Genomic DNA, 18668 nt, shown 5'->3' on the forward strand with positions numbered 1-18668 from the left:
TGTAACCACGCCAGCCCAGGACCTCCACATCCGACTTCTTCTCCTGCGGGATAGTTTGAGACCAGCAACCCGGACAGCTGATGAAACTGGGTTTGCACAACCGAAGAATTTCTGCACAAACTGTCAGAAACCGTCTCAGGGAAGCTAATCTGCGTGCTCATCGTCCTCACCAGGTTCTTGACCTGACTGCAGTTCGGCATTGGAAACGACTTCAGTGGGCAAATGCTCACCTTCGATGGCCACTGGCACGCTGGAGAAGAGTGCTCTTCATGGATGAATCCCAGTTTCAACAATAAGGGGCAGATGGCAGACAGCGTGTATGGCGTTGTGTGGTAGAGTGGTTTGCTGATGTCAACGCTGTGAACAGAGCGTCCCGTGGTGGTGGGCTTATGGTAATATGAATGCAATATGAATGCACAGAGATACCGTGATGAGATCTTGAGGCCCATTGTCGTGCCATTCATCCACCACCTCATGTTTTAGCATGATAATGCACGGCCCCATGTTGCAAGGATCTGTACACAATTCCTAGAAGCTGAAAACGTCCCAGTTCTTCCATGGCCTGCATACTCACCAGACATGTCACCCATTGGGATGCTCTACATTGACGTGTATGATAGTGTTCCAGTTCCCTCCAATACCCAGCAACTTCACTTTTTTAAGGTATCTGTGATCAACAGAAGCATATCTGCATTCCCAGTCATGTGGAATCCATAAAATAGGGCCTAATTTATTTATTTCAATTGATGGATTTCCTTAAATGAACTGTAACTCAGTAAAATTCTTGAAATTATTGCATGTTGCATTTATATTCTTGTTCAGTGTACTTTAACTATTGAACACTGGAATACTTTGAGTTTGTCACGCCCTGACCTTAGAGATCCTTATTTATTCTCTATGTTAGGGTGTGACTCGGGTGGGAAAATCTATGTTTTCTATTTCTTTGTTGTTTTGCCGAGTGTGGTTCCCAATCAGAGGCAGCTGTCTATCGTTGTCTCTGATTGGGGATCAGATATAGGTTGTGATTTTCCGTTTGGGTTTTGTGGGGTGTTATTTTCTGTTTAGTGTCTAACGGAACTGTTTGCTTTCGTTTCTGAATTTGTTATTTTTGTTTGAGTGTTTCTTGAAAATAAATATCATGAAAACTTTCCACGCTGCGCTTTGGTCGACTCTTCCTTCCACCGACGACGAGCGTTACAGAGTTGGGTTACTACAATTGTTCTAGGCAACGGGTTTCCCCCCCAAAAAATGTTAGCAGAACTAATTACTTTCTACAGTTTATAAAAAACAATTAAAAGTTGTAGTCTGTCAGAGACAATGTGAGTGTACAAAACATTATGAACACCTGCTCTTTCCATGACATAGACTGACCAGGTGAATCCAGGTGAAAGCTATGATCGCATATTGATATCCCTTATTGATCACTTGTTAAATGCACTTTAATTCATATAGATGAAGGGGAGGAGGCAGGTCAAATAAATAGTTTTAAGCCTTGAGACAATTAAGACATGGATTGTGCATGTGTGCCATTCAGAGGGTGAATGGGCAAGACAATATATTTAAGTGCCTTTGAACAGGGTATGGTAGTAGGTGCCAGGCACACAAGTTTGTGTCAAGAACTGCAACGCTGATGGGTTTTTCACACTTAACAGTTTCCCTTGTGTATCAAGAATGGTCCACCACCCAAAGGACATCCAGCCATTGTAGTCAACATGGGCCAGCATCCCTGTGGAACGCTTTCCGACTCCATATTAGGAAAGTTGTCTTAATGTTTTGTACACTTAGTGTAGGTTAAGTTGAAACATTGAATGAACTGAATGGCATTTAAATCGTAAGCCCTTTATTGAAGTGCACAATATATGTAGTGTTTAGCCTACAATATATAGAAACTTGACTCTTTTTTAATTCTCTATTCAGCGCACTGACATTCACTCTGACTACAGGGTACAGTTAATGATGCGTTGATAAGGGCAACGAAAGTTTCAGCACTTGCCTTCTTCGCTGATGACAGACACCTTCTGCACCTCTCGAGCGACCTTTTGAACCGCATTTTTAATGACGGCGCTCGGTCCAGCTTCGGTCAGGTGGTCCTCGTTCTCTGCTGTCCAAACTGGTTCTTCTCGCTCGGTGACTATGACGGAGACAACTGCCGTTTTCCGTCGCGTGAGGGTCGAAGAGAGAGTGCCCATGTAGAATACGGAATTCCCCGCCGAAACTTGTCAACGTGTGAGAGGTACAGCCTTCCCGCGAGCGAAATCTCACAATCTCAACAGGCCACACCTGTTGGATGCAATATTCGCCTGTGGATTTTTTTCTCACAAAATATGGAGCATGCCATACAGCCTAGTTGTAGCCTATTAGTAGTTTCGTGGTGTCACTTCCCAGCTATTGATGTTCAGTAGTCTAAACACAGTTGTCTTTTCTACCACAGCATCCTCTCGATTAGGCTGCAATATTAGAACCGCTCTTATTAGGCTGCAATATTAGAACCGCTCTGTTGGGATTGAACCTGACAAGCATAAATGCAAACGGCATTTGCCATTATTGTGCCCTATTCAAACATGTGAGTGGATAGTCAGATTAATATAATAGTTCGTTGAAAACGTTTACATGCTTTGCGAGAAGAACGACTCCCTAATGATCCTGTTTACATGGACACATCTGACATCAGTACCTGATGGGACTTTTGATAAATGCAGAAAATCGCCAATCAAAATAAACGTTCTAGCACAGTGACCATATTATTTTTGCGAAGCATATTTGATTCTGAATTCGGACATATAAAGTCTGGACATGAAAACTATTTCTAAAATGCATACTTTTATTTTTTGTGAACTCACTTCACTCGCGCATAAGAGGGAGGTTTGCGCTGCTGGTGCTGGCACATGCGCAGATCAAATACACCGGTTGTACTTGGATTACTATGTCATAACAATTCGAAAGATTGTTCAGAAAACCAGGTGTTTTAATGGGCGTGTGTTTACTTAGATTTTGGCTTTGTGCCGATTTGATAAGCAGAGTTAGGTGTTTACGTGACTATTTACATACTCTGCTTACTGCAATATCAGGTTAATATCGAATTATTAGTGTGCATGTTAACATACTTAATGTGTAGGCTAATAATAATGTTCTAATCATCGAATTACACTGCTTTGACGATGTGTGATATTAAGCCCATTAATCGAGTGCATCTGTCCAAAGAGTTTAGTCCTGTCTAAGTAGCTTATAGCCTACTAAATGTTATATTACATGATTATAACATGTTTATAAGTGGTTATTATGCATGAGGACATAATACTGCCATTGTAAGCAGATGTAATTAATGTCACGATAATCAGCCAACAAGGATAGAATAGGATAGAATAACGTTATAAACTCAATTGAATGGAGATTTTCTCTTTAGTAGCAATATTTTATTCAAACATATTCTGAATTTACACGCACACATTGATCCAAAGGGTGCATTTCTGCATTAATCAACAGGTTATTGACAACGCAATTCACACTAGTTCCCGAAACATATATTATGTTGTAAATGTTAGCAGTAGCCTAGCCTACATTGAGTATGGAAGAATAAGTAACTAGAATAATTATATGTTTACATTCTAGAACAAGAGTTCATAACATTTTATCAAACATGTTCATATAAAATAATTCAACATTAATAAACATCATATTTCAAACACCCACAATCATAGTAATTTTTTTGCAATAAAAAACAACAACATTTAAAACTTATAATAATAACATCAAAAATAATGCATGTCTGTTACAACAACAACAAAAAAATCTAGCCTCCACTATATTATTCTCTTAGTTTATTCAACGTCGCATAGATCAGGGGTTTTCAAATTTGGGGGAAATATTTTTGGGGATTTTATGTGAAAAAAATATTTTTTATGAATATCGCTGCTAAAACAGAATACCATCGTGGATACTATTGTTAAGTCTCTGCGTCCAGTATGGAGGACGTTAGAGATAATTTCACGAGCCAATGCTAACTACCGTTAGCACAATAACTGGAAGTCTACAGGAACCGTTAGCATGCTAGCTAGTATGCTACCATCTGACTCTGGGGAAGTAGATAAATGGCTTCATAGCCATAATCTCGAATTATCCCTTTAATATGATGCTAATTACCAGGGTTTTTTCTGTATAGAAAATTCTTAGGCCGCCGTTTCAGGATGGAAAAACAGTTTCAGTGTCAACTTAAACTACCTAAACCAGATAGAAAGCATGCAGAAAAGATATTGAACTATGTATAGTTTTAAGTAGTAGCATCTTTGAGAACTAACAATCAAATAAAAGCTAGACAGTCAGGGAGAATTGACAATTCCAGGGCGGTAGCCACGGCAAAATGCATAGAATTGCTGGAAATTAGCTTCAAATCTGCTAAATGTTCTCTCAACTCAATGGAAAAATATGTAGAGTTGCAGAAAATTTGCTTCACAACAGCAAGTTGAGTCGAGTTTACACTTGCAATGAACTGCGGCTAGGTTAAAATAATTAAACAGTCCAAACCAAATCTATTAATTTAAAATGGATTACTTATACTTGCAATTATCATTCACCTAATGATAAGACAAGACATTATTTTACTTTTTGCTAACAAATGATGGGGGTCCCGGGGTTGTCGGTTTGCATGGGTGGGGGACCCTGGGCAAGGAAAGTTTCTGAAATCCCTTGCCATAGATAACATCCCAACATGCAATAAATAATATGTTAAGACAAAGTAAGGATGTCCATAATATTTCTTAAAACAAGATATAAGTTAACAAAATTAAAACTATATTAAATAATACAGTTTAGTCAGTTTTCTCTAACTTTCACCTCACACATTTTGGTACAAAAAAGGAAAGACTCAAAATGAACTTAAGAATTGTTGTACAGACATGGTTCATCAAGTTGAGAATTGTATATTTATACCTTTCTTAAATTCCATTGTGGCCTCATTACCACACTCAGTGGTTTATAGAAATTGATAACAGAGATGTTTAACTATTGAATAACACTGGACCCACAGTGTATATTGACAGGGCATTGTAGGGCTTTTGAAAAAATGGCGTCAAATGAACACCTCAACATGATGTTGGGGTACCTTGGGTATTAGGGGACATAGTAAGATCCAAATGACATCTTATTCCCTATATGTTGCACTACTTTTGACCAGGGCCCCAGCGCATTATACTGTATAAGAAAATAGGGCACAATTTTGGACACATCAGAATGGCCTCCTTGTGAGAAACAGTGGCTGATGATGAAATGCATTACTCAGGCCCTGGAGGTGTTGCTGTTGTTGCTCATGCATAGCCCACACCATTGGCTTCTATGCCCCCTTTCGGTTTGAAACCTTTCAACTGTTCAAGAAACCCTGGGTTTGGGCACGTGGCTGGCCGAGCCGATTTCACCAAGGTAAACGCATCATTGAAAGGCTTTCCTTCTGTGGACATCAGGTACCCAATGACGACCGAGGCTGACCTCGAGACTCCAGAATTGCAGTGAACCAACACAACTCCTTTCTGAGGGGGAAGACGAGAGAAACAAGCCTTATGTTATTAGAATGTGCACAAACACACTTAAAAAATGTGTTCCTTACCCCAGGAAACCTGTTGAAGTGTCCTGGGGTAAGGAATGTTTTGGGGGAATATGATGCCTTATGTCAGTTTAGTGCTATCCAGTCCAAAGGCATGAGACCTGATGTGCTCGGCTGCTTTAAATTTGAATCCAATGTCTTCAATTCACACAGGTCAATCTAATAAAATACTTTTATGCTAATCACACATAATGGGAAAATTACAAGCTATAAGGTGATAGAGTTATTCTCCCACTTAGCTAAAGGCAACATGGATGCTTTGCTTAGGCAGTTGGAGTTACCCCTGCATGGTATCCCAGATTACATAGGGAAGTAAAAAGAGCCACTGACCTCCATTCAACAGAGAGTGGAAACTTATTTCCAATAGGACCAGTCATTGTAATCATAAACCTTTGGTGAATTTGCAACATGTGACAGTGTCGGGTTGTTGCGTGATAGGCACAGCGATTTGGTAAAAGGTTGTATAGCAAACAAAGGGCCACTAGTGATAAGATCTTTCTACAACATGCTAAATTATGCATGGTGAAAACTCAGCCCTGTATTATTTACTACAGTGTGGATACAGAGGTAGGGAGGATGCCTAGATACCTACTGGTAGGGAGGGAGGCCTTGCATTGGCTCACTGCTGTCCAGTATCAGATATATGCCAGGTCATCAACTTGAACACTCAAAGAAATTACTATTAAAGTAAAGTAATTGTACCTACAGTATGTACTGTATAGAGCAAAGTGATTATCAAATCAAATTGTATTTGTCACATGCGCCGAATACAACAGGTAGACCTTACCGTGAAATGCTTACTTACAAGCCCTTAACCAACAATGCAGTTCACTAAATGGAGTTAAGAAAATATTTACTAAATAAACGAAAGTGAAAAATAACAATAACGAGGCTATATACAGGGGTGCCGGCACCGAATCAATGTGCGGGGGTACAGGTTAGGCAAGGTCATTTGTACATATAGGTAGGGGTAAAGTGACTGCATAGTTTCTCCTTGATATAAAACATATTTCATGATGTGTCATCTTTCATGATGAGTAGGAATGTTGAAACTGTCAGGTAAGATGAATGCAGTGAAAGATACGGCATTAAAGCATAAATTGAAAAAGAAAACAGTGAAAAGGAAACTGGATATTGCAGCCCCCAATTACACTACATTAGCCTACAATGTTGTGAAAACACATACAACTTACCTCTGCATTTGCTTGGTCTATGAATTTTGAGCACTCTTGGAAATAGGATGTTATGTCAGTATCAGGAACATCCAGAATGCTCAGTGTTTTATAAATGAACAGGTCTGGAAATGCGTTTTCAACTCCGTAGGCTACATTCAAAATGTGGGACACCTGAAATGGAAGAAGAACATCTATGAAACACCAAAACAAGACAGAAAATAGTGTTAAATATAAAGCTTATCTCTATTAAATAAAACAATACCTTATATTTTCTCAAAGTGCCAAAGTCATGTGCAGCATCTTGTGAGCCTACAACAAGAAAAAACAACCATCAAATTGTAAGCCTGTAAGAAATTGTTTTAAATTGAAATATTATTAACTGAGCATAGATATTTTTAGGATATTTACTTCAGTAATGATAAAGATGTTTCTTTTTTCAAAAACATGAGTTTAAACTGTCTATAGGGGGAAAATTAAATGTGTTTACATGCAATAATCCAGTAGACTCCATCTCAGAGGCAACAAACTGAAAACGTAAGGCCTCATATCATACTGACAGCTACAGTATGTGTGTCTGTGTAGGCACCTGTCAATTATCCCCTGTCAATAACACATATCTCATCGACATCCACTCACCTAATAGTAAATAAGGTTTAATAACTCCAACTTGTACGTCCCAGCTGTTGTCCTGTACATAGCCGCATGCTGTCTCAGGCTGACTTTTATCCTCTACAACATGTATAGTCGACCCTTTCCATGTCTCAATAATCCTCCTGCCGCTCAACGTCGTCACGCGGGTGCATTGCTTTCTCAAATTGGTCTTGGAAAATGTCTTGATTTCCTGGGCAAGAGACTGCATCTCCTTTGTCTTCTCAAAACAAAGCAAAGGAGAAAAAAAGAATCCAGTGTTAGATTGGTCTGCCGCTCTACCACTCTAGGCTACTCCATAGGATGTAATGTTCACAGTGCCAAGCTCCTGCTTCAAATGGACTCCTGCATGTTGATGGGCAGGTTTTGTCAACTCCAACTTGACAATTGAGAACTCAGATTAGTCACTCAGCCTTTATGGGGGACCAGAGTCTTTTTCTAGGCGTCACAGATGTCACTATCACATGATGCCATCATGAAGCGTGTGTGTGTGTGTGTATGTGTGTGTGTGTGCGTCCCATAGGCTATTCAGTTTGGTGCAGTGGTATAGTATTTCAAAGTCTATTTTACATGATGTCATCATAATGTTCAAACATAACTGAGGATTTAGGACATTAATATAAAATGTTCACATTGAGACATCCAGCCACACTTTATTGTTGCCTTTGTAATGTAGGCCTTCAATGTAGGATCAAATACTTGAGAACTATTTTGTCGTGGGTGTAACCGCCTACATATAGGCCCATATTCCTTCCCTATAATAAAATGCGGGTCACGTGACGTGCATTTGGATTGCAGGAAACAGCCTGTCAGCCTCGTTTTCGTAAAATAGGACAACACCTAGTAAAAACCGCGACGGGAGAGAGGAGTGGGGATTGGCGAAACCGCTCCACCCACATAATGGGCGAATTGTAACATTGTAGCACTGGAGTGTCACTATTTTCACAACAAACAAAACGCAGCAGCAATTCTACAACAAATATTTTACAAGAATCAGTAGCTATGTCGGCAACACTGTCGCGCGGCTCGCTCCAACCTGGCCAGCAAAAACTGGCCGAGAAATTTACCATTTTGAACGACAGGGGCATCGGAATGCTCACTCGCATCTATAATATCAAGAAGGTAAGGTACCAGTGTAATTCTTCGGTTCATAATAAATTGTACTGCATTCAAGAGATTGAAAGATCAAACCCCCCAAACTCATATGTGGTGTATGGCAGAAACCTTTATTTTGAAACCCAATTCATGACAGCTACGGCTGCAGAATGCCAGTCAAGGCCCTTTTGAAAATGTGTTGCAGATAAGCTAACGTAATTTGGCTAGCCAAGCCCACTCATCAATAGGACAAATAAATCACTGTTTTCTGAGATTGGTCTATTTCAATCTTCGTGTAAAAAGAATAATAACTCATAGGCTACTTACTGAAAGCTATGGTTCACTGGCTTGAAATAAAATAGTATCTCACTGAAATAGCCTATAATGTAACTACATGCCTAGCTTTGCAGTAATTGTTGTGCTTGATGGCTAGCTAGCTACATAGTTTCTCCCGCATACTTGCATAAAGCACCACAATATTAGTTAAATAAATTGACAAAGGAATGCTTTTCTAGGTTCTTTAGCCAATGCTAAGATTGAAGTCAGAGATCAATATAATGGGAACACATTTATAATCAGTCAGATTAGCAGTTACCATCTGACAGACACATATTGGCACATCATGACTGAAGCATACTACTTACTAACCAATGGCACGGCAGTATCTACAGTTGGTATACATGTATGTTATATGGTTGTTATGTAGTTGTTATAAATGCCTGATGCACCGGAGCACATACTGTATCCTGGTCCTGGTTTGAAAAACATTCAGTAAACACATTTTCCTGAGATGGAAGGGAGAAGTATTTTAAAGAAGCCACAGTTTTAGAGATACTTATCTGTTACACTTACTCATAGTGATAGTGGGGATGTTGTGATATACCGATTCTACACTAGGGCCACTTTCCTGGACACAAATTAAGACTTGTGCTTTTTAGTCCAAGACTCTTAATCTGTGTCTGGGAAATTGGCCCATGGTGTTTAATTTGCTCATTGTAAAACCCTACAGAGAAAACCACTCTTAGTAGCGTTATTACTAGTGTATTAGTATTCACTATTAATTTATAATTTAAAAAAGTCATCAACGTTTATTGGTTGCATACACAGTTTAGCAGATGTTATAGTGGGTGCAGCAAAAAAAATTACTAGCTCCAAATGATGCAGTATAATGTCAAACAAGTACACAAATAATTAAAGAGTAAACAAGTTACAATAAGCAATCAAGAACGTCAGGATGAATCCAATTAACAACTCAAATAGCACTGTAACAGTAATAAAAATGCAATCTATATGTATGTACACCGGGATAATGATATGCACATCAGTAGATATCAATGATAAGTACATCAGTAGATATATTAGTGAGCAATGTCAAGAATCCAGTATATAAATAAATATGCAGTGTGTATAAACAGTGTAACTAAATACAAAGTACAGTTGTATGAATATTAGAATGTATTATGTCGGGAATACAGTATTTAAATACTCAGTGTGAAACAGGAAGTGTCCAGTGGTTCACTGTCTCTGACATGGGACAGCAGCGTTTTGTGTGTGTGTGTGTGTGTGACCTGATAGACGGCTAGTGATGTCTGTTCAACAGTCTGATATCCTGGTAATAGAAGCTGTTTCTTAGTCTCTCGGTCTTGGCTCTGATGCACCTGTACTGATTCCATCTGCTAGACGGTAGCCAGGTAAACAGTCCGTGGCTTGGGTGACTGATATATTACTTATTCATAGTGGGGACTGGCGCGGTGTGTCATGAATGGCAGATTCCATACTAGACGTTAGGTTTGGGCAACATACCATTTATAATGTATACCGAGGTATTTCGAAACACCGAAGGTATGATTTTCAATACCATTAAAACTGTAGCAGCTCCGGGGCTGCGTGCTACGCCACTGCTTATAAATATAAGTATAACTATATGAAATCTATATCCAGCTCAGGGCTCCTGCTATGTATTTGGTTTGCTAACTTGCTAGCTAAGTGGCTAGATGTAATGATCAAGCTTCTTGGTTACAGCAGAAACATTCAATCCCATCCTGGATCAAGATCCCTGCTAAAATTGATTTGTGTGTCCCTTGTGTGCACATTCAGTAATACCTTATACCTCAGTATGGTACAGAGACGGTATGACAGTATGAACATCTGGGTACCAACCAACCCTACTAGACGTTTCACAGAGACGTGTAACAGAGACGAGCATTCTTAGAGTGTAGCTGTCCATTTTAATGACTTTGATACAGTGACAGTCAGTTCTTTAATGATGAGAGAGAGTACTGTGTTTGTGTCCCAAATGGCACCCTATTCCTTACATAGTACACTACTTTTGACCAGGGTAGTGTACTATATAGGGAATAGGGTGCCATTTGGGACGATGGCTGGGTATTAGAGATTCTTTGCTGACTTGGCAGCAGATAGAAGATAGCTGGAGGCTGTCCAGTGTGTAGTTGAATGGAGGCCAGTGGAGAATCATGCCTCTCTACCTTGACTGTCTGTCTGCTAGTACCCTCCAGCCAACCAACCCTTGTGCTGAGGGTCTACCTGGCCTAGTAGGCCTATCCCTTTATAGGCACCTCACAATCATCTTCTGTGTCTCACTCCCTCAACTCTCAATTCAAGTTAGATGTGATAGAAACATTATGCAGATACAGAATTCAGATGAAAAAAACGTACCCCAGGACACAAGATGACTATCATGATGGCCGCAAGATACAGGATTGTCACAACACGCGAGAGCTTAGTTGTGTGACAATTTGTCACTCTCTGTTGCAGTCAATTTGTGTGTAATATTGAGCCTATTACTCATATATTTCCATTCATATACCTCCGTTTTTATGTTCAGCACGACACAATAGGCTACATGCCAAAGGTTTTATACCCATGGTACATTTCTTTTTTTATCAAAAAACATATTGTACTTATTGAAACTGTGGCGGCAGGTTGATGCTTGTGCATTGAACTAACAGATCTGTTGCTTAGCAACTGGTAGGCATTGATACTAGCTTACAGAAGAATTTAGGAAGATTCTCAGATGTCTTTTTCTGTTTCATCTGTGATTGTAGGCTACTGTGATTGTAGGCTGGTGCAAAGGCCTACCTCAGTAAATCAAACAACTGTACACTTCTGCAGTAGGCCTACGGCACACGTTTACTGCCCATTACTACTGCACAAGCCTTCTAAGCATTACACTGTGAGTCCACACCTGTTGTTTACGAAGCATGTGGCAAATACAATTTAATTTGATGTAATACTACTACCACAGGTGTATCCCTTTACTGTAGTCTACTGCACAAGTCTACTAGGCCTACCTCAGTAAATCAACCTGCTTAGACAAGCTGCTTTATCAGACAGAATTAAACAGACAATTGGTCCAAAATAGAGATCTATTGTATTTTGTTCATATCCACTCGACAAGTAACGTGAATCTGAAGATTCAGTGGCCAACAATATGGGATTGTGTACCAAGAAGAGCCTATAGTTAAGCATTAACATTGTTGACAGCAAAACAATGAGACCCCTGCTATGACACCTCTCTGCAAGTTGGACACTACTGTCTGGGCCAGCAGTATTGCTTTTTATATTGATGTAACTTACACAACCGCCTGATTCCCATGATAATATTTCTGATAATATTTCTGTCACGATAATGTTTATGTAGTGTATCAGTGTCACCGAGTGCAATATTTGTTTTAAAAGTGAGTAACCGGTTTTAATACTTTACGGTGTAGTTATAGTACATTGTAAGACTTGTCATAAGCATGTATGACCCCCTTATAATGCAATGTAGCGTTTAAAAAAGTAATTTGTTGGTTTCCAGAATGATCAAAAATAACCTTGTTTGTGGAGAGGAGAGCTTCTTATGACGTCATATAATTGAAAGGGAAATCTAAACCGGAAGCAGCCCAGAGCCCCTCCTCAGAACCCTCCTAGTCTTTACAGAGACAACAGGAAGCCCACTCTTATGTAGGATGTTCTTATGCAGGACTTGTCAGTAGAGAGGAGATATATATCAGGGAAGATGGTACTGTACTGAAGGCCTACTGTATCTAGCAACTCAGCCTGAGAAGAATTACATTAAACTATGCACCCAACACCAATATAGTGGAAGTTTAACTGGCAGTATGGACCCCACTGTATGGTAGGTACATTATTAGAACAGAATAGCAATACACAGTTTAATCCCAATGGGAAATACTGTACTTACAGAGACACAGTCACAAAAACAGCAATCAATGTAGTAAAAAGAGATAGCAGTACAGCAGAAAAAACATAAATCATCCATCCATATGTCAATAATCAGTTCAACAGTTCATTAGTACACTGATGTAGTGGGTGATAAAGGAATTCAGTTAGCTCCTTTGTATTGTGTGTTTCAGTCTGAGTCCAGATAGACAAGAGTCCTGTCATAGACAAGAGACTGACTGAGAGTGCAGGGAGGGAGGGTCTCTACTATGCGGTCAGAGGGAGGGTCTCCTATGAGGAAACAGCCTTGACCTCAGTCTGTTACTCACTCTCCTATGACCCTGTTAGCATTGGGAAAGCACTGGTGAAGCACTGTTACAACTGGAGAATCACAGTTAGCACTTTATTAGCACTGGGAAAGAAATGTTCGCCCTGGGGACGTCAGTACACTGTCAGTCCTGGAAAAATCACCTGGTACCGACAACCTGGATGATGAATCGCTGAAGTTGGTAGCGGGATACATTGTGACTCCTGTTTGCCACATGTTCAATTTAAGCCTAAACAACGGTGTGTCAGGGAGGTAAAGGTAATTCCGCTACCCAAGAATAGCATAGCACCCTTTAGTGGTTCAAACAGACAACCAATCAGCCTGTTTCAAGTGCTTTTAAAAAAAATGGTGTTTGATCAAATGCAACATTATTTGACAGAAAATTAACAACAGACTTTCAGCATGCTTATAGGGAAGGGCACTCAACATGCTCGGCATTGACACAAATTACTGATGCTTGGCTGAAAGACATTGGTAGTAAGAAGATTGTGGGAGCTGTTCTGTTAGACTTCAGTGCAGCTTTAGATGTCATTGATCATAACCTATTGCTGAAAAAATGTAGATTTGCATCCTCTGCCTTATTATGGATTGAGAGTTACCTATCTAATAGAACACAGAGGGTTTTTGTTAATGGAATGTTCTCATGTACATTCAGTTGAGTGTGGTGTACCGCTGGGCAGCCGGGTAGGGCCATATCTGTTTTCACCTTTTAAAATGTTTAATTTTTTTGTACCTTTATTCTTAACTAGGCAAGTCAGTTAAGAACAAATTCTTATTTTCAATGACGGCCTAGGAACAGTGGGTTAACTGCCTTGTTCAGGGGCAGAACGACAGATTTTCACCTTGTCAGCTCGGGGATTCGATCTTGCAACCTTACGGTTACTTGTCCAACGCTCTAACCACTAGGCTACCTGACCTTCCACTGACCTTGAATAACGCCTGTGTGTCTACATATGCTGACAGCTCAACAGTATACACGTCGGCTGCAGCAGTAAAATAAATAATTGACACCCTTAGCGTAGATCTCCAGTCAGTTTTAGAGTGGGTAACTAGCAATAGGCTGGTGCTAAGTATCTTAAAAATATTATTGAATAAAAAATAAAAATAAATCTATAATTAAATAATGTGGTGATTTAAGCAAGTTGAGGAGACTAAACTGCTGGGTGTAACCCTAGATAGCAAGCTATCATGGTCAAAACATATAGACTCAATGGTTGCTAAAATGAGAAGAGGTCTGTCGATTGTCGTGACTTGACTTTAACATTAATCTGAAGAATGTTATTTATCTTAATTGTTACCCGATTTTCAATTAATCATGTAACAATTAACTCATTAGGATCTGGGCCACCACGAGAGCAGTTCTTTAAACAGTTACCATTTCCCAAATTAAACGCTAAAAGGTCTTTACCAATTATGTCTATAAACAGTCAACTTATTAATCATAACTCAATATCATATGACTGGAGACTTAATACGCTGAAAACAGGTCCCTAACAGAATGACAACAACATGGATGCTTATTAAAGGAGAGATGGAGACGGGGTCTGATTGAAGTTATTCATTGCAAACTTGACCTGACCTATTTGGATTCTTGTGGACAGCCATGATAGGGCATTGCTCTGCCTTCTTGACATCTGAGTTGACCAGACCGGTCCTACAGCCTTACTTTTGTTACACCTGGACTACTGCCCAGCTGTGTGGTTATGTGTGGCAAAGAGAGACATAGGTCAATTGTAGTTGGTCCAGAACAAAGCAGGACGTATCACACTTACATGTACACGGAGGACAAGTGTCAGTAACATGCATGTCAGTCTCTACTGGCTCAAAGTTGAGGAGAGATTGACTGCATCACTGTTGGTCTTTGTGCAAGGTTGTTGAATGTTGAATGATATGTTGAATGTACCAAATTATCTGTTCAAGCAGTTGGCACACAGTTTGGACACTCATCAGTACAACAAAATACATGCAACCCGAGGTCTCTTCACAGTCAAGGTCCCCAGGTCCAGAACAAAGGCTGGGAAGCACATATTTCCGTGTCAAATCGCCAATTGGCAACCCATTCATTATGGGATTAATTGACACATAAACAAACATTACAATAATTCACTATGGTAATTCAATTATAATTATTCTTCCGGTATTCTCTGCATTGAGCATCACATAATGAGTGAAAAAATAACAATCATTGGATTGTAGTATTAAATATCGCCATGACTACATGGAACTCTGCCACCCCAGGTAACTCAAGCTAGCAATAAAACCAGATTTAAAATACAGATAAAAGAACACCTTACTGCACAAAGGGGACTGTGAAGACACACAGCCATTTTATATATATATTGTAATGTGCACTGTATTATGTATTAGACCTAGATATTGTGTGCATGTACTGATATGTAGGCTACAGTGCCTTGCGAAAGTATTCGGCCCCCTTGAACTTTGCGACCTTTTGCCACATTTCAGGCTTCAAACATAAAGATATAAAACTGTATTTTTTGTGAAGAATCAACAACAAGTGGGACACAATCATGAAGTGGAACAACATTTATTGGATATTTCAAACTTTTTAAACAAATCAAAAACTGAAAAATTGGGCGTGCAAAATTATTCAGCCCCCTTAAGTTAATACTTTGTAGCGCCACCTTTTGCTGCGATTACAGCTGTAAGTCGCTTGGGGTATGTCTCTATCAGTTTTGCACATCGAGAGACTGAAATTTTTTCCCATTCCTCCTTGCAAAACAGCTTGAGCTCAGTGAGGTTGGATGGAGAGCATTTGTGAACAGCAGTTTTCAGTTCTTTCCACAGATTCTCTATTGGATTCAGGTCTGGACTTTGACTTGGCCATTCTAACACCTGGATATGTTTATTTTTGAACCATTCCATTGTAGATTTTGCTTTATGTTTTGGATCATTGTCTTGTTGGAAGACAAATCTCCGTCCCAGTCTCAGGTCTTTTGCAGACTCCATCAGGTTTTCTTCCAGAATGGTCCTGTATTTGGCTCCATCCATCTTCCCATCAATTTTAACCATCTTCCCTGTCCCTGCTGAAGAAAAGCAGGCCCAAACCATGATGCTGCCACCACCATGTTTGACAGTGGGGATGGTGTGTTCACGGTGATGAGCTGTGTTGCTTTTACGCCAAACATAACGTTTTGCATTGTTGCCAAAAAGTTCCATTTTGGTTTCATCTGACCAGAGCACCTTCTTCCACATGTTTGGTGTGTCTCCCAGGTGGCTTGTGGCAAACTTTAAACAACACTTTTTATGGATATCTTTAAGAAATGGCTTTCTTCTTGCCACTCTTCCATAAAGGCCAGATTTGTGCAATATACGACTGATTGTTGTCCTATGGACAGAGTCTCCCACCTCAGCTGTAGATCTCTGCAGTTCATCCAGAGTGATCATGGGCCTCTTGGCTGCATCTCTGATCAGTCTTCTCCTTGTATTAACTGAAAGTTTAGAGGGACGGCCAGGTCTTGGTAGATTTGCAGTGGTCTGATACTCCTTCCATTTCAATATTATCGCTTGCACAGTGCTCCTTGGGATGTTTAAAGCTTGGGAAATATTTTTGTATCCAAATCCGGCTTTAAACTTCTTCACAGCAGTATCTCGGACCTGCCTGGTGTGTTCCTTGTTCTTCATGATGCTCTCTGCGCTTTTAACGGACCTCTGAGACTATCACAGTGCAGGTGCATTTATACGGAGACCTGATTACACACAGGTGGATTGTATTTATCATCATTAGTCATTTAGGTCAACATTGGATCATTCAAAGATCCTCACTGAACTTCTGGAGAGAGTTTGCTGCACTGAAAGTAAAGGGGCTTAATAATTTTGCACGCCCAATTTTTCAGTTTTTGATTTGTTAAAAAAGTTTGAAATATCCAATAAATGTCGTTCCACTTCATGATTGTGTCCCACTTGTTGTTGATTCTTCAAAAAAAATACAGTTTTATATCTTTATGTTTGAAGCCTGAAATGTGGCAAAAGGTCGCAAAGTTCAAGGGGGCCGAATACTTTCGCAAGGCACTGTATGTGTGATGTTGTAAATTGATGTATTTACGTCCTTGACTAACAGTGTTCTGTACTATGTATTATATCATGTTTTATGTGGACCCCAGGAAGAGTAACTGCTCCTTTTGCAGCGGCTAATGGGGATCCTAAGTGCTGCTCATTAAATTAAATTAGACCAACTTACCTTAACTAGGGTCTCAGACCATGGTTGTGTTGGATGAAGTAGAGAAATATATTTTCTGTTTACTCCTTTTGATTTTGCAAATTTTTTATAAAAATACAGTATTTACAACAAAGTGAATTTTGTCATTTTACTGTTAGACATTTTTTTTTATTGCAATGTATATTGCAATGTATCTGGGAAATTAACAGTACAGTGAGTAAAATGTGTTGCCTTATACTTTACGGGTTGTGTGCATGAAATGTATTAGCCCATATTCTTTTTAAGTTCATTGGTAGATGGTTCATTGGATTGTAGGTTCCTTGGGTTTACATGCATGTGTCTGTTCCTACTTGTACTAATCAAAGACTACCTTACAGTGAGCTCCAATAGTATTGCGACAATGACACATTTTTTGTTGTTTTTCTGTGTCTGTAAATTTCTCACTAATCATTATTCACGATTCATTCAGGACTATCCGTAATCATGGTAGCATCCACATTAATGTAGAATTGTTTAGAAACATATTCTGTTCTTATTTACAATAAAAGTGACTCCTAAATGACACAATACATTATTTACCATTAATTTCTATTGGGCATAAAATAATCTGAAACATAACCAAAACAAGCAGCAAATACATCCAACGAGTTGTAGCGTCATAAGCTTGATGTAATCATTGCGTGCTAGGATTATGGGACTAAATACTAAACTTTTGACTACTTTAATACACGTACAGTGCATTCGGAAAGGATTCAGACCCCTTCCCCTTTTCCACATTTTTTACATTACAGCCTTATTCTGAAATGAATAAAATTAAATAAATCTCATCGATCTACACACAATACTCCATAATGACAAAGTGAAAACAGGTTTTTAGAAATGTTAACACATTTCTAAAAAATAACAAACATAAATACCTTATTAGAATAAGGCTGTAACATAATAAAATGTGGAAAAAGTCAAGGGGTCTGAATACTTTCCGAATCCACTGTATAAGTGAATTTGTCCCAATACTTTTGGTCCCCTAAAATGAGGGGTCTATGTAGAAAAAGTGCTGTAATTTCTAAGCGCTTCACCCGAAATGGATTTATACTGAACAAAAATATAAACGCAACATGCAACATTTTCAGCAATTTGACTGAGTTGTAGTTCATATAACGAAATCAGTCAATTGAAATAAATTTATTAGGCCCTAATTTACAGATTTCACATGACTGGGCAGGAGCGCAGCCATGGGTGGGCCAGGCAGGGCATAAGCACACCCACTTGGGAGCCAGGCCCACCCACTGTGGAGCCAGGCCCAGCCAATTAGAATTAGTTTTTCCCCACAATAGGGCTTTATTACAAACAGAAATGCTCCTCACTTTTATCAGCTGTCTGGGTGGCTGAAGAATCCCGCAGGTGAAGAAGCTAGATTTTGAGGTTCTGGGCTGGTGTGATTACACGTGGTCTGCGGTTATGAGGCCG

At 39.5% G+C, this 18668-nt stretch overlaps 2 protein-coding genes across 8 annotated transcripts in view; one reads left to right on the forward strand and one right to left on the reverse strand.

Annotated features, from left to right (window-relative positions):
- Positions 1-5300: 5300 nt before the first annotated feature.
- On the reverse strand, positions 5301-7627 carry LOC139406082 (dual specificity protein phosphatase 19-like). The gene is made up of 4 exons (XM_071148549.1): positions 7405-7627; positions 7031-7077; positions 6787-6939; positions 5301-5519 (listed from the first exon to the last, which is right to left on the reverse strand). The coding sequence occupies exons 1-4, from the start codon at positions 7625-7627 to the stop codon at positions 5301-5303; spliced, it is 642 nt and encodes a 213-aa protein (XP_071004650.1).
- Positions 7628-8205: 578 nt separating this feature from the next.
- Positions 8206-18668, forward strand: part of LOC139401784 (nck-associated protein 1) — a 57637-nt gene continuing 47174 nt past the window's right edge. For 6 of the 7 annotated variants that reach the window (XM_071145775.1, XM_071145760.1, XM_071145767.1 and 3 more), the window contains exon 1: positions 8260-8538. In XM_071145775.1, coding sequence (XP_071001876.1) covers positions 8419-8538 — 120 coding nt within the window. In that variant the 5' untranslated portion in view covers positions 8260-8418. Of the gene's footprint in view, positions 8539-18668 lie in introns of all 7 variants that reach the window. The other variant, XM_071145791.1, reaches the window with a different exon arrangement.

Source organism: Oncorhynchus clarkii, chromosome 3 (genome assembly GCF_045791955.1).
Source record: "Oncorhynchus clarkii lewisi isolate Uvic-CL-2024 chromosome 3, UVic_Ocla_1.0, whole genome shotgun sequence".
NCBI lineage: Eukaryota > Metazoa > Chordata > Actinopteri > Salmoniformes > Salmonidae > Oncorhynchus > Oncorhynchus clarkii.